Source organism: Euprymna scolopes, chromosome 11 (assembly GCF_053919585.1).
Source record: "Euprymna scolopes isolate OS-2025 chromosome 11, ASM5391958v1, whole genome shotgun sequence".
In the NCBI taxonomy this organism is placed as follows: domain Eukaryota; kingdom Metazoa; phylum Mollusca; class Cephalopoda; order Sepiida; family Sepiolidae; genus Euprymna; species Euprymna scolopes.
In genome coordinates this window covers 5,365,256-5,391,082 of record NC_136492.1, presented here as the reverse complement: position 1 = coordinate 5,391,082, position 25,827 = coordinate 5,365,256, and the positions used below count along the sequence as shown (strand labels likewise).

General features: G+C 31.5%; 1 protein-coding gene across 2 annotated transcripts in view; it reads right to left on the bottom strand.

Moving 5' to 3' along the window:
• LOC145287748 (sodium leak channel NALCN-like) overlaps positions 1–25,827 on the bottom strand; it is a 275,430-nt gene that overhangs the window by 116,614 nt on the left and 132,989 nt on the right. For both annotated transcript variants that reach the window (XM_080135514.1, XM_080135515.1), the window contains exons 14-16: positions 8,042–8,116; positions 6,840–6,913; positions 2,607–2,861 (exon numbers count right to left, since the gene is read on the bottom strand). In XM_080135514.1, coding sequence (XP_079991640.1) covers positions 2,607–2,861; positions 6,840–6,913; positions 8,042–8,116 — 404 coding nt within the window. The remainder of the gene's footprint in view (positions 1–2,606; positions 2,862–6,839; positions 6,914–8,041; positions 8,117–25,827) is intronic.

Genomic DNA, 25,827 nt, shown 5'->3' with positions numbered 1-25,827 from the left:
AAATATAATGAAATATTGGATGTACCAAAAATATTATGAAATACTGGATGTACCAAAAATATAATGAAATATTGGATGTACCAAAAATATTATGAAATACTGGATGTACCAAAAATATAATGAAATATTGGATCTACCAAAAATATTATGAAATACTGGATGTACCAAAAATATGAAATACTGGATGGACCAAAAATATTATGAAATACTGGATATACCAAAAATATTATGAAATACTGGATGTACCAAAAATATTATGAAATACTGTATTACCAAAAATATTATTAAATAGTGGATGCAGAAAAAATATTATGAAGTATTGGATGTACCAAAAATATTATGAAATACTGGATGTACCAAAAATATTATGAAGTATTGGATGTACAAAAAATATTATTAAATACTGGATGTACCAAAAATATTTTGAAATACTGGATGTACCAAAAATATTATGAAATACTGGATGTACCAAAAATATTATGAAATATTGGATGTACCATAAATATTATGAAATATTGGATGTACAAAAATATTATGAAATACTGGAAGTACCGAAAATATTATGAAATACTGGATGTACCGAAAATATTATGAAATACTGTATTACCTGGCCATCATTAAAAAATCAATTTGTATTATTTGTGTTCATCAGACTACTGTTCTCATTTTGAGTGCCATTTTCACAACGTTTTGGTCAATGTAACCTCCGACCTTCTTCAGGTGTATCCTGTCAAACTCGGGAATTTTGACGGATGTTTGAGCGGAACCCTTTATTTACTTCACGGGTGGTTAGTGCGCACTTGTTCCGTCAACCATAACTTGATAGAGGCCTTAAGTAATTTACAATTATATTTTTTGGTCGCTCACACTGAGGATTGAACCTTTAACCTTCAGGATAATATCACTTTGACAATTGATTTTTCCAACTACTCTAACCACTGCACCACAAGTTTAGCTCGAAATTCCGTCCAAATTCCAGAATTCAACAGAAACATTCCTAAGTTTGATAAGATACACCTGAAGAAGGTCGGAGGTTACATCGACCAAAATGTGAAAATCACTCAAGATGAGAACAGTAGTGCAAAGAATCCAAATAATATGAATAACCAATCCTCATCTCAAAAAAAAAAATTCAGAAACGTCAAAAATTAATTTTATCTTAACAAGCACCTTATTTTATTTTTAATAAATATTTTCATGTAAAGAGTTGTGTTTGAAAACTATGATAACGCAAGAGAAGAAGCACCATTCATCCAAGTGATTGTACATATTTCTTTTTCTTCCTCTTGAAAATGAGGTACACCCAAAAGATTCGGGAACTTTATACCACATTAATATTTAGGTAAAAAGAATGACAATATTAGAAAATTTCTATAATTTTCAATTATAAATTATTTATTTACCATCATAATATGTCGAACCAAGACGGTGCTGCGGTGTTATCTATTATATCTATAAAAGTGAACGTGTTTGTGTGTGTGTCTGTGTACATTTCCCTACGCAATAACTCTGTCAATTTTAAGTCTACATACTCGAAATTTGATATACAGGATACTGAGATTTGGGAAAATCTTTGTGATCGGTTTTCGACCAAAAATTTGGCTGTTAAGGGGTCAAAGTTCAACTTAATAACTTGATTTGAGCCCAAAACAATAAATTTTAAGGGGTCATAATAGGGGTCAAAGTTAAAAAAAATGACTGTTTTTTTGGCTCAACATACACCTCCAAACCCCCGGGCAACACCAGGCTGAAATGCTAGTATTCTCTAAATTTTCAAGGAATACCTTGTCTTAAAGAATCGATTGAATCCAATGGCAAGGACATGTCCCTAACTTTATAGAACATCTTTTCCTATCTCTTTTGTAGAAATTGTACAGGAAGATTCTATGAACAAAGTTTAATTCCTCAAACTGTTCATGTGTGGAACTGTTCCATTGGCCTGCTTCCTGGCCAACTACAATATGGTAGCTTTCAAGTCTAATGTAAACAAGTTCTTGCTGAGCTGTCCCCATAAATAATCAAATTCTACTCAATTTACATCATTAACGATTACTATACTACTACCATATATTCATTAACCCTTATCCTCGAGTAACCTTCAGGCCTTGATAATTGGTGACTCCCAAGTAAAAAAAAAAAAAGTTTATTTCCTTTGATCTGCATTTAATTCAGCCATATTACATTTTTGTTTTTACAAATTTTTTTGTATAGAAATCATTGCTGATGAAAACAATAGAAAAGTTGAGAAGGATTTAGTTTGCTTGAAGCATTGTGCCTAGTGTGAAAGGAGTTGTGTTTGTACAATCGTTTGGTGAAGCTTTCCTTTGTTAGTTTTATTTATTTACACATTTTTTTTATTTTCCCCCCGAAGAAGAGATACTACTCTCGAAAATTAGGGGGATCAGTACCTACCATCTTGTATGACAAATTATGTTGGCAAATAAATATAATTGAAAATTATCGAAAATTCCTTCTAATATTGTCATTATTCTTTTATATACTAACTCGTGTCTACCGTGTTTCCTACAAACCGTATTGATATAGCCTTCAAACAAAACTCCTTTCACCATAGAAATGCTATCGTAAAAAAGAAAAAAAGTTGTTACCTCATAATAGAATGTATTCCGGCCTTTTTCTCAATCATTCCAGCTCCACGTGCAGAATGAGACATTGATTTAATCAATCTCATCGGAGACGATTTCATAAATATGTTCATGTCGTCTGAATTTGTGTCGACAACCAAATTCTCCAGGCCGCCTGCATGTTCTTCATTGACAAATTGCCGCATAAAGCTTTCTCGGACATCAGCCATGTTGAAGTCCCCAGGAATACGGTATAATCGCACCATCTGCGGATGGCCCCTAAAATAAAAACAAAATAAAATTCATAATCGTTATCACAAGTACCGGGTGGAACGATAAAATAAAAACAAAATAAAATTCATAATCGTTATCACAAGTACCGGGTGGAACGATAAAATAAAAACAAAATAAAATTCATAATCGTTATCACAAGTACCGGGTGGAACGATAAAATAAAAACAAAATAAAATTCATAATCGTTATCACAAGTACCGGGTGGAACGATAAAATAAAAACAAAATAAAATTCATAATCGTTATCACAAGTACCGGGTGGAACGATAAAATAAAAACAAAATAAAATTCATAATCGTTATCACAAGTACCGGGTGGAACGATAAAATAAAAACAAAATAAAATTCATAATCGTTATCACAAGTACCGGGTGGAACGATAAAATAAAAACAAAATAAAATTCATAATCGTTATCACAAGTACCGGGTGGAACGATAAAATAAAAACAAAATAAAATTCATAATCGTTATCACAAGTACCGGGTGGAACGATAAAATAAAAACAAAATAAAATTCATAATCGTTATCACAAGTACCGGGTGGAACGATAAAATAAAAACAAAATAAAATTCATAATCGTTATCACAAGTACCGGGTGGAACGATAAAATAAAAACAAAATAAAATTCATAATCGTTATCACAAGTACCGGGTGGAACGATAAAATAAAAACAAAATAAAATTCATAATCGTTATCACAAGTACCGGGTGGAACGATAAAATAAAAACAAAATAAAATTCATAATCGTTATCACAAGTACCGGGTGGAACGATAAAATTGTCACCCTAAAGAAAATAACACTACGGCTTAATTTAAAAACCTTTATTGAAAAAATCAATTCAGGAAACTTGATTATGTAGTAGAGCTGAAATCTATTCAATGTAGCTGCCTTCAGCCTCAATCACCGCCTCGATACGGGTCTAGAACTGGGAGCATGCCTTTTCTACAAGCGCCAGCGAGAGCTTGGCGAATACTCAGTGAATGGCAGCAATCAGGCTGGCTTTGGTGTTGTGGGAGGTCATGTTGGTGATGTTCTCGATGTATGACCAAACGAAGTAGTCCAGCAGGTTCAGGTCGGGGGGGGGGCAGTGATAGAGGGGTACAAAGTCATAGCACTCCTTCTGAAGCTAAACCTGGGTTTCTTTGGTTTTATTGGCCAGCACAGAGTCCTGTTGTTACATCCAGAGTCTGCTAGTGCCCACCTGATTGCGCTAGAGGATCACCACACATCCTAGTACACCTTGGTGTTGACTTCAAAGCCAACTTCGAAGATGTGAGGTGGCATAATATGGCCCTCACTTGAAACCACACTAAAGACCATAACACTGATCGGAAACTTTGACATCTATTCAATGTAGCTGCCTTCAGCCTTAGTCATCGCCTCGATACGGGTCTAGAACTGGGAGCATGCCTTTTCTACAAGCGCCAGCGAGAGCTCGGCGAATACTCAGTGAATGGTAGTGATCAGGGTGGCTTTGGTGTTGTGGGAGGGCATGTTTGTGATGTTCTCGATGTATGACCAAACGAAGCTGACTTTGAAGATGTGAGGTGGCATAATATGGCCCTCAGTTGAAACCACACTAAAGACCATAACACTGGTCGGAAACTTTGTTTTCATCACCTTAGACATGCCCTCAAGCATTGAACCATTCGGATTTGCATTTTGAGTGTGCTGGCAATGGCCCTGTTGTCATAACTTGGGTTGGTAGAGAGCACGAGTTGTAGAACGGTGCATCTCCGATCTTGCTTGCTTTCACACATGATAGAAGTCTCCTATTGTCCTTGGGATTTGTACACAACTAGTAGACGGTCTGGTTTTCATCAAACGAAAATGGAATATGTTGTCTTTTCTACCGCGACAATTTTCTTGTTCCAATCTGTAATTGTTGAAGAAGTGCATCATTACGATAAAAGACTCATATTCTAAGCATAATCCTGATTATGGCATAATGAACCAGGTGACAAGGGTTCAATCTTCAGTAGAGTCATACCAAAGACTTTAGTACTTGAAGCTCTCTTGCTAAACACAGCATTATAAAGGAAGGATCAAGGGCAAATAGAGTAATCTTGGGAATGGAGTGATGTCCTCTCCTATATCTTGATGTAGGATTTAATAAAAAGGGAGTCTTTGGGTCACATCAACTATAAGAAAAGTGAATGAAAAAATATTGGTGCTAAAATACAGATATAATCTTAATAACATGATGATGATGATGATGATGATAATATAATCGGCCACTTAGCCGGTTTTTAGCTTTTTTTTTTATTGATATTTGGCTATGTATTGACCAGGTTAAATGTTGTTTAACTTTAGAGATTGAACAAGAAGCAGGGTCTTCAAGATATTGCCGCAAGTGGTCAGTCTATTAGAAGAGACGTGCTAATATTAGGTTTCTAACTGGTCAATCGGGATCACAAGTTGAAGAGAGGGCACAGTTGAAATAGTTACGTTAATCAGTGTGTAGCAGGGCTAAAGAGAAAAAAATAGAATGTTCAGAAAGTTGTGCGTCAATAATGTGGTTAATACTGAGTTGAACTCGAGCTGTGGACTGTCTCGAAAACTGCATATGTGTCCCTATTTATTTTAAGGTGTATGTGTAGGGCTTTAATTCCTGTAAACTGCCTTGCATTCAAAGTGCACTGACCTGCCTCGTAACCCCTTGCTGCATGCAGGTGTACATGTTATCAAGGGAAGTCAATGGCTTTGATAATCAGCTGTGACCATTCGACATCTGTGAACTCAACTTGACACAAACAAGTTGTGTTCAACTCAGTACCGTTTTAACGACATACAATAAGTGCTGAGATCAACCTAAGAAAAAAAGTTATTATTCTTGGATTGAGAAGTCAGGAGGGTTCAACTATTACATTTTGAGATGAAGATACACAGCTCCAAATCGAGAGACTTTTTATCATTGCACATCCAGTGATTACAATTTCCAGGATCTCAATCATAATGTGTGAAATAAATTCACAGAAAACACGTTCAAAACCATAACAAGCAAAATAGGTTTTCATGCATATAAACTTCTGCGGACAATTTCCTGTTTTGACCGCCATCATAACCTGCCTGGAACATGCCTATTTTGCATAAAATTAATTTGTAATTAATAAAACTATTTATGCAAAACATTCTTTCCATATCTTTGTTTGGAGTAGTAGTAGTAGTAGTAATAATAATAATAATAATTACTAGTGGGACCTGTGAAAATTCCACAGCGGCATCTTTCATATGTAAATTATTGTTGCTGGGCATTCTGTGGACGTTCAGTGTGAATGGAGACCCCGCGATATTATTGTAGCCCTTTTGTTAAAACTGTAAAGTATTTATCTAAGTAATCTGGTTAACGTAGTGTCAGAATGTATCTAATTATTACGGTTTATCTCCAATATCCTTATAGAAATTTGTGACATATTTCCATTGTATGGAGTTTGACGGGAACGGAAACCCCCACAATATCATTATTAGACAAAACAGATACTACTCTTGGATCCTAGCCAGAAGACCAAGAAGGTATATTTTAGTTTATCAAAAATGAGAAAAGGTGATAACATACTACAAACATTAAATTAGCATATCTATACCGTATATTTCTGAATATAAAGTGACCGTCAGATAAGACGAGGTACAAAATTGGAGCAAATTTTAATAAATTTATCATATATCGGTTGTATGAGACGATTGCTAAATCACGAAACCATGTTTGTTCAGCCTAGGCTAGAGATTGCAACACCCCGGTATCTTATGAAATATTCGTTTTTAAAGATGATTTTTTAACTTTAAGAGTCATCATGCGCTGAAATATACGGTATACTAATTTAATGTTCGTAGTATGTAATCACCTGCTATCATCCATTTTAATAAATAGGATCTCCTGCTCAAATAATATATAATCTGGAAACCGTGACACACATACATACATTAAAAGGTACTACAGTATTAATATATAGATTTATTTACTTACGGGAACTTTGTGAAGATACGTAGACGAAGTGGCAGTTTTTGTTGTATTTCAGCAATTTGCTCACGAGCCTTGTGCTATAAAACAAAAAAATAAAACAAAGAATAAAAAATAAAAACAAAGCTTCTTTCTTAGAACTGCACGCCTGTGGAACTCTCTTCCATTTGCCTGCTTTTCAGCTGACTACAACTTGGTTGTCTTCAAGTCTAATACAAACAAATTCTTGATGAACCGCCCCCTTACGTAATTCAATCTACCAAATTTCCATTACTAATGATTACTACAGGTGCAGCATGAAAAAAGACAATCTGCGATCAATACCATGATAGACTTTTATTCTTAAGATTTTTATATTTTTTCTGATGGAAAAATGATTAACACTAAAAAAAAAAAAACTTGACAAGAATCTTAAATGATCAAAAGGTTGTTCATTTCAGGTAAATAAAAAAATGTGTTAAAAAAATTAATATCGTTTTTGGTTTTTTAATGATTCTTTTTCTGTTATATTATGCTCACCTGTGGCTTAAAAGGATTAGATTTGTAAATTGGGTTTTATTTCATACTAGCAAGGGGTACCCGGGTGTTTGGAGGTGTGTGTGGAAACTCCGGGGGTGGGGGTGAGGGGTGAGGGGTTTAAAAAAACAGTAAGTATGAGGATCAAACCTGAACCATTGAGGCAAAGTTGTAAATCAAAGTGTGAAAAAAAAAAGTGCAACATTAACCATTGCCCCACCGCGAGATGCTAACGGAAACATGTTTGAATTTATTTAATTACTTGGATTTGGCAGGTGCACGTTTTAATGAGTTAATGAGGTCAAGTTTGACTGCAGGATAGTATTTCATTTACTACGGAACGCTTTTTTTAATTTTTATTTTCGCAAGATGTTATAGGAAAAAGACTAACCCACATGAGGCAAGCGACAAATGTTGAATATTTATCTTCCCGAAATCGAGCAAATTAAATAGACAGGCGAGCTTCGTTGTTAACTGTGAGATATTACGATTTACATGTGATATAAAAAGTTTTAAAAAGTTGTGAACCGACTGACCGCTTCTCTGAAAAAAGCCTTTTGTTGACATACAGAAAAAGCGAACACACATACATTTTCGCTTTTATATATATATAGAACATTTAAAAAAAACAAAAAAAACGATATAAATTCAGAAAGGACAGAACATAAAAATATCTTAATTTGCAAACTAACCTGTTTGAGTTTTTTTATATCTTCATCCAACTCCAGGTTATCAAGAATAACCGCCACAAACAAGCTGATAACGATCTGCGGGAAAATTTTTTAGACATTTATTATTCATACTGGTATTTATTTTACATAGTTTACAAAGCATGTGGTATTAAGGTGATATTTTATTATTATTAATTAATAGTATTAATTATTAGTATTACTATTATTATTAAGTATTAGTTTTACTAGAATAATTATTATTATTACGATAAATTATTAATTATTAGTATTACAAGAATTACTATCATTAATACTTATTTTTTATTACTATCATTATCAAATATTATTACTACTACTGCTACTATTATTAAGATTACAATAAATTATTAAATATTAGTATTACTAGAATTACTATCATTAATACTTATTTTGGTACTCCTGCAGTATTTTACCCACCGATTTCACGATCTTAGCCGAGCGTTGACGAACGCTTTCGGCGTTAACGCCGACGAAAGCCGAGAATTCGGAGCTACGGTGCAAGAACGCTAAAAGTATGTGAATAGCAACAACATTACAAGGAAAAGATATTACACACACACACAACAAAATGGATAAAATTAATACAAAAAATTTGGATAAAATAAATCACAAACACTTACCGTAAGTTTTTTTAAAGTAAAATAAATTTATTTTGTTGAATATTTTTTTTTTTTGGTTCATTTTGTTTTCCGATAGCTTTTTATTTTTTTTTGGGGGGGGGGGGGTAAGCAACAGTAATAAACACTTCAATGTTTTTTTTTTTGTTTGTTTTTAACAAAACGTTATTAAACAGTAACAACAATGTTTTTTTGTTTTTTTTTCAGTAATGTTTGTAGGGGGGGGGGACAACAATTACTGTTTATCTTTAGTTCCGACTGGAAGATTTTCTACTGACTGTAGAGGCAAAGTAGGGAGCAAAGGGTTTTCAGAGGATGTGGAAAGAAGCTCCTTCCCAACCGGGTAGCCTTCCGCGATTTGATTTATTATGGAGACAAAAGGGTTGTGTCCAAATTTTTGTCTCCACATAAATTCGCATAAATATGTTTCCAACAACTCCCGTTTTTTTTTTTTTATCGCTAAATTAAATAGGTGAAATGAAAGGCTGTGTATTTTTACTTTGAACAATAAAATAACTGAAATGAAACGCTATGTGTGTAATTCCAATGAAAATTATTCGTCTGCTGCGCGTTCGTTTGAAGCGCCCTGATTGGCTGATAGAGTATCGTACCGCTCGCCATGTTCCGGCGTTTTCCGACGGATGTCGATCAACGCTCGGCTAAGATCGTGAAATCGGTGGGTAAAATACTGCAGGAGTACCCTTATTTTTTATTAGTATTACTATAATTATTATTACTATCATTATCAAATATTATTATTACTACTATTATTACTTATTAGTATTACTATAAGTATTATTATTTTATCATTAATTGCTAGTACTACTACTATTATTACAATTATTACTAGTATTAGTATAATTATTATTATTATTACTATTATTAGAATTAGTATTCCTATTATTAATAATAATTATTATAAGAATTACCATTATTACTATTTTTAATCTTAAGTATTACTATAATTATTGTTATTATCATCAATTAGTAGTATTACTATTAAGAAAGTAGCAAGTGATATAGATACTATATGTCATTTAATTTTTTAATTATTATAACCTTTTTTAAGCATTTTATTTTTTTTATTATTATTTCAATCTTTTTAAAATATTTTTATTTTTTAAATATTATTTTAATTTAAAAAAGAATATTTTTAGTATTATTAATTATTATGATTGTACTGTACAAATACCAAAATATTAAAAAGAAATTTAAAATAAGATAAAACAAGTGATGCTTTAAAATATTTTATTTTATTTAATATTATTTTTATTTTTGTAACATTTTTTATTTTTTAAATATATTTTAATCTTTTTAAGAATATCATTAAAACAAGTGATGCAGAATTAAATTAACGCTTTTTTTTTAAATATTAAAAAAAATTTTTTTTTTTAATATTTAAAAAAAAACTTTTTTTTTAATATTAAAAAAAAACTTTTTTTTAATCTCATTTTTATCTCTTATATTATCTTAATCTTTTCAAAATATTATTTTTAATATTATTTTAATCTTTTTTTAAATATTATTTAAACCTTATTTAATTTTTTAATTATTGTAACCTTTTTAAAACATTTTATTTCTTTATTATTTCAATCTTTTTAAAATATTTTTTTTTAAATATTATTTTTATTTTTTTAATATTTTTAATTTTAAATATTATTTCAATCTTATTTAAATATTTTTTTTTAAATATCATTTTAATTTTTTAAATATTTTTAATTTTAAATATTCAATCTTATTTAAATAGTGTTAGTTCTTTATTATTTTTATTCATGGTAATATTGTTTTCATCTTCTTTTTTTTAATAATATTTTAACTTTTTAATTATTTTAAAAATATTATTTTAACTGTTTTAAAATATTTTATTTTATTTAATATTATTTTTATTTTTGTAACATTTTTTATTTTTTAAATATTATTTTAATCTTTTTCAAAAATTGTTATTTTTTTAAATACTATTTTATTAATTTTTAAAAATATTATTTTAATCTTTTTATCAAATATTAAAATTTTTTAAATTATTTTTAAAAATAATAATTAAATTTTTTTAATATTATTTTAATCTTTTTAAGAATATCATTTTTAAAATCATTATTATAATCTTGGAACGAAAAACAAAACTATGATTTCTTGTGAGCCATAGTCAAGAAAATTAAACAGAATACTGGTAGAACACTACATTTTCACATGATTGTTGATATTTATTGGATGTGTTTATATTAGTATTTTGTTTAATTTTCGATCTTTGAGCCATCATTGACGTTCGACTCTGGCTCAAATTAAACTACTATTTTGTTCTAATAGTCTTTACACAACCTTTATTTTTTAATGAAAAAAAAACGCTATAAAATAAGTTAAAACACACAAAAAACCTTATGATGATGAATACAAATATTTGTATAATCTGGCGCTTTTCAGGATTCATTCAAATCATTTCAGACTTTAATTTTTACTTGTTTACACATTTTTATAACTTATACAGAAACAGAAATAAAATTTTAGTTGTAAGGGAGATAACTCTTTTCATATACTTTAGTTAAAAACTTTAATTGGTCCTTCTGATGATTTTAATTTTTCGGTCATTATTGAAAAATGTTTGCATATCACTAGTTGTCTGAGCAGGACAATATATTTTTTTTTAAATATCCTACAGCAAAGTACTATATTATCATGCCAATAATCTGGTATAATAATAACAAATAAAAATTGGCTAGCCAAAATCAAATTTTATTTAGGTCCAACTTTTAAAATCTCATACGATAACTTTTTATAATGTTAAATATTTTTTTGGATAATTAATTTTAGAAACGCTGAGGAAATGTTTTTATAAGGATTATATAATTATAATTTTTTGACACATGAAATATATGACATTTATATTTTATATAAAATGTATGACAATTATTATAAATTTCTTAAATATGAAATATGCAACAATTATATTAATTTTTTAATATATCGAATATATGACAATCATAATATTTTTTATACATGTGAAATATATGAAACTTATAATAAAAATATTTTTAAAAAATCATATTAGTTTAATGTAACAATTTTAATTTTTTTATACATAAAATATATATAATATAATTAGAATTATTTATATATAGAATGTATGACAATTATACTTTTTATATCCGGAATATATAATAATAATTTTTTTATAGATAAAATTTATAATAATTTTTATATACGAAGAATATTTTACAATTATAATAATTTTTTATATATGTAATATCTAACAAATATAATAAGAATATACAAAGAATATCTGTCAATTATAATAATTTTTTTTATATATTTAATATCTGACAAATATAATAATTATATATAATGTTAAAAGTTCACGTATGCTTCTAGGATATTGATTTAAAGGTTATGAAGGTTTTTTTGAAGCATGAAAAATGATGTTACTTTTTGTATTTAATATTTTTATTGTTATTTTTTATATTTCAAGCGGACCTCCGCTCTTGGTCACAAAAAAAGTATCGATACTTTTTTGTGACCAAATTTATAATAATTTTTCTATACAAAGAATATATGATAATTATCATAATTTTTTTATAAATTTCATTTATAATAATTTTTCTATACAAAGAATATATCATAATTATAATTTTTTTATAAATTTCATTTATAATAATTTTTCTATACAAAGAATATATCATAATAATAAATTTTTTTATAAATTTCATTTATAATAATTTTTCTATACAAAGAATATCTGATAATTATCATAATTTTTTTATAAATTTCATTTATAATAATTTTTCTATACAAAGAATATATCATAATTATAATTTTTTTATAAATTTCATTTATAATAATTTTTCTATACAAAGAATATATCATAATAATAATAATTTTTTTTATAAATTTCATTTATAATAATTTTTCTATACAAAGAATATATCATAATTATAATAATTTTTTTTATAAATTTCATTTATAATAATTTTTCTATACAAAGAATATATGATAATTATAATTTTTTTGTAAATTTCATTTATAATAATTTTTCTATACAAAAATATATGACAATTATAATCCTTTTTTATATATGTAATATCTGCCAATAAATAATAATAAAAAGAAATTAAACAATGTTTTATATATGTAATATCTGACAAATATAATAAAAAAATTTAAACAAAATCATTTTAGTTTAATAAGCAAAAGACAAAAGATGTTAAAGTTGTTTATATTTATAAAAAGCATAAAAAAAGCAATGAAATATTACGAAAACAGAGATGAGAAAGAAATGTTAGCATGCAGTAATAATGGCCTGACAAGGAAAGAGTGCTGCCTCCATCATTATTGTTGCTATGCAGAGTGCTGCCATAGTTTGCAAAGTGTTAAAGCAATGGATTTGCCAATGGTTCCAATTTCTAATTAATGGTAAAAACTATTTAAAAGTTGTGATGTTAATTCAGAGAGCAAAGAGGAAAAAAAAGAGAAAAAACAAAAATGAATGAATAATTTTAAGCAAAGATAAAAAGATTAAAAAAAAAAATTAAGGGAAAATAAAATAAGGTTAAAGAAAAAGGAATAATAAGAAAAAGAAAGAAAAAAAATGAAAAATATAAGAAAAACGGGAAATGAAAAAAAAAACAAAATAAAAAAGAAAGACAAATATAAAAGAGAAAAAGAAATAAAATGAAAAGAAAAAAGGAAAGGAAAAATAAAGGAAAATAAAAGAATAAGGTAAAAAAGAAAAAGAAACCAAAAAGAAAAAAGGAAAAAAAAATAAAGCATTCAAGGAAAAAGAAAAAAAAAAAGACAAAAAAAGAAAAAGAAAAAAAAGGAAAAAAAAAAGAATAAAAGTAGAGAGAAATTTTTTTTTTTTTTTTTTTTTTTTTTAAATATTATTTTTGGTGTTATGAAAACGTGTGTTGATTAATTTATGGGTAAAGTTTATCACATACCTGCACTCTTTCCTTCACTTATCTAAGCAAAGCCAAAAAATGAAAAATAAAATGAAAAAAACAAAAAGCCTGATTTTTTTTTTAATTAAAGGCAAAAATATACCAGAGCAAAATAAACAAAAATTCTGTGTTAATAAAAAAAAGTTTGAACATTAGTGAAAGACATTCCATATTATTTCTGATTTAAAAAAAAAGCCGCTTTTATCAAAGAAATATGTTGTAGTTTGCTTGGAGCATTGTTTATCGGATAAAAGGTTATTCAGTCATTGTAAATAGATAAATAAATATAATTGAATAGTTTAAATAAATGTTCATTTATTTTACCTGACTGTAGATGGTAAATTCCTCAAATATTTTCGGATGCAACATCCATTTTCAAGAGGTAGAAAATATATGTCCACTGACAGCATAAACAGTGAACATATATTTTCTACCTCTTGAAAAGGGTTGTTGCATCTGAAAATATTGGAGGAATTTATTATCACTTTTATCTATTTTTTTTTTAATACTAGGAATTGTGAATTTTGATAAACAAGTTAAACCATGTAAATCACAAAGCATCTTCATTTGTGTCTGCACTTATCTTTGCTTGATTCACTATTAACTTTATCTGTCGTAGACGTAGCTATATTTTATAAAAATGAGATTAGACATTTTTCAGTAAAACTCACAGTTTAGTGGCTTGTACATAAGGCAATAATTGAGGAAACATTCTGAGTTAAAATCTATTTAGTATTGCGCTTGTAATCTTAAAAAAACATGTTTGAAATGTATACATATCCTGAGATAATCGATAGAAATAAAACAATGAAGTCTTCATACAAACGGAAGTTAGCAATTTATCTTTACTGAGGCAGTATCGCTTAGAGAAGGGAGACGTTTCTGGGTATGGGCCCGTGCATAGCTATGTCGAGGGGACCTTATTTGAGATTTAGATATTATATTATCGAGGAGGTCTGCATTAGTACATACATGAACCATCATCATTGTCATTGTATGAATCTAAAGATTATATTGTTGGCATTGGTTTCCCCGATATTTTTCTAGTCAGAATTCTTTCCAGAAAGACATCAAGTACTTACGAGTTTTTCTTAAGATTACATGCATACTACTAAATAGATTTTAACTTGAAATGGTTTCTCATTTACTAATATTTAACAAAAAAGTGAAAGTCCACAGTTTAAAACAAAAAAAAAAATACAGAAAAATCTTTATGATGTATGTACCAGTCACAGAACGAAGATCTCATATTCCAAAAATCATGTGAATTGATCAAGTAGTTTTATTTTTAACTAAGAAAATTAAATTTTATGAATAAGCAAAAAGAATCTGTCTCATGTCTCCATCTTGACAAAAAAGAAACAAAAAAAAACCCAGAGCAGTTTAAACTTGCGAAATTAGCCTTGTAATGTTAACGATTTAACATTAATTGCTTAAAATCGTTTAAAAATTTTCTTTATGTATATAAAAACTACTCTAAGCAATACTGAGAAAAATCGCTAACTTCCGTTTGTATGAAGACTTCATTGTCTTTTCTATTGAATATTTCAAGTACTTTCTTAAGAGTACATGTGTAATACTAAATACATTTTAACTCAAATTGATTCCTCATTTACTAATATTTAACAAAAAACAAACAATAGAACAATATTTTATTGTGTGTACACAATTTTTCGTCGTATTATGTTTAGGCCATTAAACTGCGGTTTTACCCCCAATGTATATTTGGTATAAAACAACAATTAAAAAGTGGTTTTAAAACAAACTCCTTGACAGATCATGTTTGAAAAACCCAAATACTTTAACATCATCGTATATAAATAATTTAAATCAAACAGTGATTTCGATCTGGAAGAGTTCATTACTGGAAATGGGAAATAATAGGTAAGAACAGTCGGAAAATAGTCTTTCATCATGTTTTTTTTTAGTGTCATGCTGGCATGTGTTGGACGGCTTCCAGAAATTGACTTCTAAACTAACCTATCCATGGCCAGGTCTTTATTTATCCCACTTTCCCTCAAATTCATCATCACTTCCTCTCATGTTTTCCTCTGCATTCCCTGGTCAACTGACCTTGGCATCTCATTTACTAAAGCAGACACATTCATCTAATCTTTCAATGTGACCATACCAATAAAGTCTCCTGTTCCAACTGTTTACTCGTGTTCTACATCTACTAAGAACTATCATTCCTATTTTTTTTTTTATTATCACATTTTCACCGGAAAACAAGGTATATTGCCACTTTGATGTAAGGGGCTACTATCAGGGACCTAAGTTGCAGGGGTACTATGCAGGGAGTTTAACAGCAAGATGTCTGTTCACATTACACTTCTAACATACTTTCAATGTGACCAAACCAACAAAGTCTCCTGTTCTGGACGCATCTACTTATATTGTTCGGATTTAATCCAAGTTTGTCTTTTACACCCACATTACACATTGATTATATTTCTTTCCATGCAACACATATCCTCAACTCACACTGGTCAAATTTCAGTTTCATATCTCATCACACTGCATCACACGTACCTATATATACCTATATAGTACAAATTTAATCTACCTCTGAGGTCATTGGATCTAAGTCTATCATAAACACTTACATTACACATCTCTGCCGCAAAGGTTTTATATCATTTCTCTCCATGCAAATAAAGTCCAGCCAGTGAATGTTGAGGACGTGTTCTACAAGTGAAATAAGGGTTGAGGACATATGTTGCATGACATGAGAAATGATACGATGGATGTGCAATGTGAGTGTTAAAGACAAGCCTAGATCTGATGACCTCAGAGGAAGATTAAAACTAAAACTTTGTTCGTGTGGCCAGATTTAAAGATTAGACGAGAGTTCTTGTCTTAATAGATGCAGAACAGTTAAGGTAGCAAGGTCAGTTGGCAGGGTAATACCAAGGGAAACCTAGGAGGAAATAGCAAGAATTGACCTGAAGGAAGGAAGGATAAATAAAGACCTGGCCAGAGATAGGTTAGTTTGGAAGTCAATTTATAAAAGCCATCAAATATGCCAGAATGTAAAACGGGCGTTAACCTGAATATGATGATGTGGTGTATAATAGTTTGGGTGCTTGTGTAGAATAATATGATTTTTAAAAAATGCATTTAAGTAAAAACAGAATTATGTATTTAAGTGTCATGTAGAAATTAGTAAAAATTCCAAAAATTACGAAAAATAATTGAGTATCTACTAAAACAATTTAAAAAAAAAACAAAAAAAAACATGAGGTGCCTTCAATTTCCAGACTTTTTTTTTGGAGAGGGGGGGGGGCACTTTTATTGATAGTATACGCATGAAACTCTAGCCCCCTTCAAAGTAATCTCTTCTGGCTGCAATGCCCTTGTCGTAACCCATGGAAGTCCCCTTGTGTGAGTGTATTAGTGACCCTCATCAATTGTCTCATAATGACAGCCTCTAATGTTTTCTTTCTTGTCTCATAACTAGGGCTATGACAACAGCATATTCTTTTCTTTGTTTTCATTCTCAAGATATTGCTATCTTATATGCTTTTATGTAGAGTGATGGGGTTCTCTGTTGATTTATTGTGTCCAACTGTGTCGGATATATACTCGAGAGTCAAAACAATGAAAAGAATATGCTGTTGTCATAGCCCTACTCATAATGACAGCCGCTAAGATTTTTTCCCTTAGCTTAGGGAATAACCAAAAGTCACAGGGATCAAGGTCTCGACTATAGGGAGGATAAGGAAATGTTTTGATGCCCATAACGTCTTTCTTTCTGAACTTCTCTGGACACCCTTGGGACAAACTTCACACAAATCTTCAGTTCCTTGCAAATAATTATGTACAGTTCCCACACTGACGTCAAACTGTGCACTTATTGACTTTATAAACACACGATGGTTCTTATTTAAAAAAATTTTTTTTACAAGGAAGTCACCACTTATCAAGGCCTGGAAGCCACTCGGGGATAAGGGTTATTGTGTGTACAGTAGGTTAGTGTTGGAGATTTGATAAAGTGTCTTACTTAAGGAAGCGGTTCATCAGGAATTTGTTTACATTGGACTTGAAGACATCCAGGTTGTAGTCAGGTGGGAAACAGTTCCTTGCGAATAATTATGTACAGTTCCCACACTGATGCAAACTGTACACTTATTGACTTTATAGACACACGACGGTTCTTATTTTTTAAAAAATTTTTTACAAGGAAGTCACCACTTATCAAGGCCTGGAAGCCACTCGGGGATAAGGGTTATTATGTGTACAGTAGGTTAATGTTGGAGATTTGATAAAGTGTCTTACTTAAGGAAGCGGTTCATCAGGAATTTGTTTACATTGGACTTGAAGACATCCAGGTTGTAGTCAGGTGGGAAACAGGAAACCGGAACAGAGTTTCACAAGCGTGCACTTCTAAGAAAGAAGCTTTGTTCATGGAATCTACGTTTTGATTTTGGCACAGATAAAGAGTGGGGAAAATTTTTGACAGTGGTTTCAGCTAGACGGGTATTTATCGTGAAAGATTGGCGAGGGGGGGGGACCAGAGATTGGAGTTCAGACAAGCACCTGCCATGGTAGTAACGATAAAACAAAGACAGGCTTGCAACGTCTCTCCTGTGGGAGAGAGGTTGCAGAGAAGAGAAAAGGGCATCACCCACTAGGCCACAAAGTCTATTTTGTACTCTGTCAAGTCAGGATAGGCTATTTTTAGCAGCTCCTGCCTAGATGTGGCAGCAGTACTCCATCCTTGGGCGTACTTGGCTTTTATACAGATAGAGAATTGCATCAGGGGTGAGATATCTTCTGGAGTGGTAGAAGGATCCTACCATTTTTCCAGCGACCTTGGCAACTGACTTGATGCACGTATTCCATTTCAGGTCAGGAGTAAAGGTCAAGCCCAGAAGCTTATCAAAACATGGAGCTTCCCCTAGATGAGAGCCATCCATTTCAATTGATGCCAGATGGGGATCAGAGCATTGATGATGTAAAGATAGGAGCTTGGTTTTAGATGCATTAAAAGTAATCAGCCACCTCCTCCCTCACTGTACCACGCGCACAAGATCAGAGGAGAGAGAATCTGAGAGAACTTCGTCATTTACAGCTTTTGATGTGTTGCCATAGATGGTCGTGTCATCAGCATAGATGTCAATGAATGATTTAAGCATGTGTTTTGGGAGATCATTGATGTATATCAGGAAGAGAGTTGGGCCTAGGATGGACCCCTGAGGGACTCCAGCATTAATATTGAGGGTCTCTGATTTCTGCCCATCAACCACTAATCTTATGAGCCTATCGGAAAGAAATGATTTAATGATAGAGAAAACATTTCCAGTTATACTGTAGCTGGAAATCTTGTGAACTAGGCCTTTGATATGTCAAGAGCAATTGCCCTAGAGAGGAAGCCTTTGTCAAGAGATTCGCTAATCCTATGAGATATAACAGTTAGCACATCTGTAGATCTGGCAGAACGGAAACTATATTACATGTCACTAAGAAAGTTATTTTTGCTGAGGTGGTCTGTACTGAGAGAGAGATGACTTATCACCTGAATTCTTAAATACAGGGCATACTGATGAGGTTTTCCAGGGTGTTGGGAAGCACTTCTCTTTAAGGCAACGCTTAAAGAGTTTTGTAAGTATGGAGGCAAGTTCTAGTTGAAGATTTTTCAGCACAATGATTGGAATGCCGTCAGAGCCAATGGCTTTACTGGAATCAAGGTTCTTGATTAGCTTGGCAACATTACACACAGATATTTGTAAGTTGCAGAGCGTGTTGTCCGTTATAGAAGGAAATACGAGGAGTTGATGGCCTTCTTCGCATAGGGTAGAATAAGCTGCAAAGTTCTTGGCAAATAGTTTGGCCTTATCTGATGCAGACGAGATGACCTCTGGTCCATTGATAATGGTTGGGATAGAACGCACGCTTCTGTTCAGGATCCTGTTTGCTATTTGCCAAAACTGATGCGAACCAAGCCGCTGCTCAGCTACTTTGGATTTAACGGACTGAGCATATAGCTCTCTTGCATTTTTTATTACTCTTTTGCAGTGGTTGCTGGCATTCCTGAAGGCAGCTTTAGTCTCAGTGCATCTATTATGTTGGTAGCTATGGAAAAAGTGATTTCTGTGCGCGATGGCAGCAGCACATTCTGGGGAGAACCATGGCTGGCTGTTAGGTTTTTGTTGGAATTTTTTGGATAGTATGAATCGGTCTATGCCTACAATTAGCCATTCGGTCAGGTCTGATACCATGGAGGACACATCCTTTTTAAACATGGAATGCAGTGGTAGATCGGATATAAGTGTACGGAAGCTATCCCAGTCAGCAGTAGAGTATCGATATACAGTACGGTGGAGAGGTACATCTCCAGACTTATTGCATTTCGTTTTTATCTTAACTGATACAACTGCGTGGTCGGAAGATCCCAGAGGAGACAGAAAGGAACTTGAACATAGCTCAAGGGAAGTTGTGAGAAAAAGGTCTAGAAGGCTAGCATACTGACCAGAAGTATCGGGCACTTGGGTGGGTTCGTGGACAATCTGGGTGAGGTCATAGGCAATGGCAAAATCATGACAGAACCTCCCCTCATCATCTGTCTTGTTAGAGTGGGTCAGCCATTCCGCATTATGGACATTGAAGTCACCACAAATGTGGATGTTAGCTTAAGGGTGAGCAGACAGGATGTGGTCAATTTTTTCAGATATGCTCTTAAGGATAGTAACTGCGCTGTTGTGGGGGGGGGGCGATAAAGAGCAAATATAAATGCAGTAGTGTAAGCAAGTGCAACCCGGAAGCACATATAAGGTAAATTAGGGTCTTCTCTGGAGATATCTCTACCACACAGGAAGCCATCTTTAATGTAGGCACATATTTCATGTCCATGGCGATCTCGGGAGTCAGATTTAGATGTTGTTAGAGTATCCTTTAATTATGAACTCGTCAAGGGAAGTGGTCAGCCTAATGCTAGTTTTGCTTAGGAAGATTATGTCTTATACATGAAATGTTTTATTTGGCCAATCAACTCTGGTGTTCACACTTCCGTATTCCTCCCACACCTCTCATCATACCTCACAGACTCCCTGCCTTCCTTGAATCTCTTATGCTACTCAAAAACTGATGCTATATTGCTGCAAAATGGTCCAAAAGCAGTCTAAAGCATTCCATACGTTTCCGTGGCATCTTTTTTTCCAAAGTTAAAACAGAATTTTATTGCATATCGTTCTTCCAAAATGTCCGCACATCCAGATTGCAATTTTGTAAATTCATCAGCTGTGACAATCAGGCTTTAGTAGTGCGTATTCCAATTCCTGCTGTAGCTGTTCATTTGAATCTGAAATCACAAAATTGGTCAGTCATCTCATAAGATGTATAGCAATAACACACTGAATTTTCAAGAGTCTGCAACAATTTTAAATGCTTGTACAAAAACGTCTGGAAACTTATTGAAGGCACCTTGTAGATATTAGCAGGTTACCATTTTGTATTTTGAAATCGCAGATTACAATTATTTTGTCAAAATCACTGCAGTTACCTCCCCTGGATTTTAAGGACTCTTTAACAATCACGAGAAAACTGTATAATCCAATAAATTTCATTTTTAATTGTAATTATTTTCTACTTAATCATTTTTTTTTAAGTTATTACTGATTCTGACATGACACCTAAGCACGTAATAATGTTTTGGTGCAACTACACTATTGTAATGAGAATCGAATTTTAATTTCAAGACAAATAAATGGTCTTTATTTAACCCTTTATGACCTGGTTTAACTAATTTGTTCAGTCATAAATAAATGAATATAACGGCATGAATAAAGTGGGAATTGATTCAAACACGCCTTGTACTTATTAGTTCAGTATGTCATTTTGTTTTATTGAAATATACTTTTTCCAGTTTGAAGCCAATCATAGTGTGATTACCTTTTAAACTAACTAAAATTAACAAACGTTTTTTTTAATCATTGACATCATAATTCAGATCATAAAGGGTTAATTGTCATGTTACAGTGGCAGCTTCTTTCAGTCCTGACAGACTATGGATCCCACTGTAAGAGTGGCGGCACATGAAATTTTGGTGGCAAAAGGTGTGCAATCTCCTGAGTTGGCAAGTGGAGGTTCAGTCTTGAAGATGATTACAAAAGTGGTTGGCCATCGAATGGTGACAACGATAAATTAAGAGCCTTAGTCGAAGCCAATGCATGTATGACTGTTTGAGAACTTGCTTCTAAATTAGACATAACGTATACGACAATTTCCAACCATTTGAGAGAGATTGCAAAGACCACTGTTAAGAAGCTTCATCTTCCCTTCTTTTATGCAATAGGAACGACCCGTTTCTTGACCAGGTTGTGACTTGTGATGAGAAGCAGGTTCCTTATGACAATCAGCAATGCTCAGCTCAGTGGCTAGATGCCGACGAAGCTCCATGACACTTCCCGAAGCCAGAGTTGCACCAAAAGAAGGTCATGCTGAGTGTTTGGTGATCTGTGACTGGTCTCATCCATTAGTTTTTTGAATGCAGGCAAAACTATTATGACAGAGTAGTACTGTCACCAAATGAATGAAATCTATCAGAAACTTCGACAACAACACCCAGCATTAGTCAACAGATAAAAGGCCCAATTCTCCTCCATGACAATGCCAGACCACACGTTACTAAACTGACCCTGCAGAAGTTAAACGAATTGGCCTACGAAACTCTGCCTCATCCGCCATACTCTCCAGACCTCTCATCACCGAATCAACTACTACTTTTTCAAGCATCCCGACAACTTTCTGCATGAGAAATGCTTCAAAAACTTTACCAATATCTAAAATGCCTTCAGCGACTTCATCGCCATCAAAATGCAAGATTTTTACGTTACTGGCGGGAGTACATTTGTTTTGCGTTGGTTAAAAGCGTTTTGATTCTAATGGTGCTTATTTCGATTAAAAATTTTTTTGTTTAAGCCGAGATAGGTTCATCTGAATTTAAAAGTTAAAAGCCGCAAGAACCTTCTTGTCAATCTGATATATTGTCATGCGTTACCAAAGAAAAATGCAACGCTGTTTTACGATAAAGATTGAAAAGTCACTTTTTTAAAATAATGCGGTAATATTTAAGTACTTTTAACATGCTAATTAAGTAGATATTATCGCTTTTAGTTGAACTGACAAAAAATATCAGTAGATACTATGGTTTGGTTAAATCGATTTTTTTCGTTTTCCGAATTTTGCTATTATAACATAGTTGCACCTCGTTCTCATATTTCTTTTCATGCAACACATGTCCTCAACCCTCATTGACCAGGTTTTCATTTCTATACATCATTGCACTGCATACACATGCTTGATAGACGTTTTTTTTTTTTTTTTACGAAAATCAGTGAAATAATGTTTGGCTAAAAAAAAAAAAAAATACACTAGAAAGTTTGCAAAGAAGGTAAATAGCGTGTAACTATTGCCAATTTTAAAAAAATAAATTGTGTGTGAAAAATGATAAATATGAGTTATTTCCCTTGTTTTTATGTCATGTGTTCTCAAAAGAATATGGCAGGGGTTTTAGATGATAAAGATTGAAAACTTGTGTTGTTTTAAATGACGCGGTAATATTTAAATACTTCTGACATGCCAATTATGTAGATATCAGTGCTTTTAGTTGAAATTGACATAAAAAGACAGTAAATGCTATTGTTTTTTTTTTTTTCTTTTTATCGATTTTTTACTTTCCGATTTTTGCTATTATAATGTAGTTGCACCAATGTTTTTGTCTAAAATGCATTTGAAACTAATCATACTGCAAAAGCACCATAACTTGAAATAGAAAAACGCGGCAACTGAAAAGTAAAAAAGTTTTATAGAAGTTTGAATTTTCAGTTCCTATACAGAATTTCTTGTATATTAAAAACAAAATGAAGAAAAATCTGTACAATGTACATAACCTGCGATGAAACGAAAACATCATATTCCAACAATCATGTAAATTGATAAAGTAGTCTTACTTTTCATTAAGAAAATCATTTTTAAACGATGAATGGGGATTCGTAGGCATTACAACAATCTATTAAATATGAATTAATTGCTGAATTATCTCCCTTTATTCCTTGAGATTATATATATATATATATATATATATATATATATAAAGGAGATTAGAACAATAGTCTAAAGAGCAGAGTGTATTTTAATGTAATAGTGAAATTACTAGTTTAATTAAAATACAGAAAAGAAAAAGTGCTTGTTGTAATTTAGATATATAATATAATCACATTACTAAATATATAGATATATATATATATATATATATATATATATATTGTGTACAGAAAGTTGTTAGTTGAGACAGATCATTGGTACTGTCGGTTTCAAGCCCGATAATAAGGCCCGTTTAAGGTATCCTTATCAAGCTCTCTTCAGCCAATATTTGAATATTGGCTGAAGAGAGCTTGATAAGGATACCTTAAACGGGCCTTATTATCGGGCTTGAAACCGAGAGTACCAATGATCTGTCTCAACTAACAACTTTCTGTACACAAAATATAAATACGCTCTTAAAATTTGGATTTTTCCTTTTAATTGAGCACTCTGCTGGAATTCTTTTTCCAAAAAAACTAATCATATATATATATATATATATATATATATATATATATATGTATATATATATATATGTATATATATATATATATATATATATATATATATATATATATATATACTCTAGCAAAAGTACCCGTCGTTGACTGGGTTAAAAACAGCCTACAGAAAATGGACTCTGATTTATGAAACTATGATAGGTTATGAAAAGGAAGAGTTGTAAAGAGATAGCTTCGAATTCGGGGGTATCAAACCCAAAGCAAAATATGATGAAAGTAAAAATAAAATAGATAAACCCCATAATTTATTATACCATACCTGTTCACACTGAAACACTTATCACAATATTCTGTGGATCTATATTAAAAAACCTTGTTAAACTTTGACATATTTTCATTCTATGGAGGTCAGGCGCGAATGAACACCCCATCATTTTATTATACCATATTTTTTCAAACTGAAACATAATTATCGAAGCATACTTACGCAGATAGATATCAAAAGTCTTTATTAAAGTTTGTGCCTATTTCCATTCTATGGAGGCCAGGTGCAAACGCAGACCCCACAATTTTATTATACCATCCCTATTTAAGTTAAAACATACTTATCAAAGTATTATGTACATCTATATCAAAAACACTTGTAAACGTTTTTTTTTTTTACTTTTTAAATTTTTTATTTTCATACTTTGTGGACCAGGCGCGAATGCAGACCCCACGATTTTAATGAACCACCGTTCTGCAGGATCAAACATACCCATTCCTGTGTCTCGATACATCTTCTATCATTATATGCAATCAGTTTTTTAAAATAGTCAACCATATAGGAGCCTATTCGTGACCAGACACACACACAGACATTAAGCTTTATATATATATATATATATATATATATATATATATATATTAGGTTGATGCGAAAGTTCTTGCAGAAGTTTCAATTTTGCTTTCAGATGATATATTTTCAAATATATCAAAATTTGAATTTAACTATAATAAGGATTATGATACCTGTTCAGTGCATATTTACCGATAAGTATGACCAACCACTTATAATTCAGTAACTGTAATTTAAAAAAAATAACAATTATAATAAACAGAACGACTCATAGAAATCTATCTATATTCTTTTTTCATTTTAATATACTTTCATAGAAATGCTTCTGTTATGTAAAAAAAAACTATTTCTTTATGCCACAAGTGTCACGCTCATACATGAATTCCATAGCTAATATAACGTACTGACCCAACGGGTCACGGGTGGTATAGTATAGACATTAAGCTTTATATATATATATATATATATATATATATATATATATATATATATTAGGTTGATGCGAAAGTTCTTGCAGAAGTTTCAATTTTGCTTTCAGATGATATATTTTCAAATAAGTTTTGTTATAATGCTTTTAATTAATACATCATTTCATAGAACGTTCTAACCGTTTAAATTACAATTGTTTTAAAACAATTACGTCTTCTTTTCAGAACGTTGAATACAAGATGAAAAATAAAGCAAATTCGGACAGTTTTCTTATTTCAATTCAAGCTAGGCCGAAAAGCTGCTGAAACAGCTCACGATACCAACACAGCATTTGACCCATGAACCACTACTGAACGCACAGCACAATGGTGGTTTAAGAAATTTTGTGGTGGTGAGAAATAGTAGTCAGCCA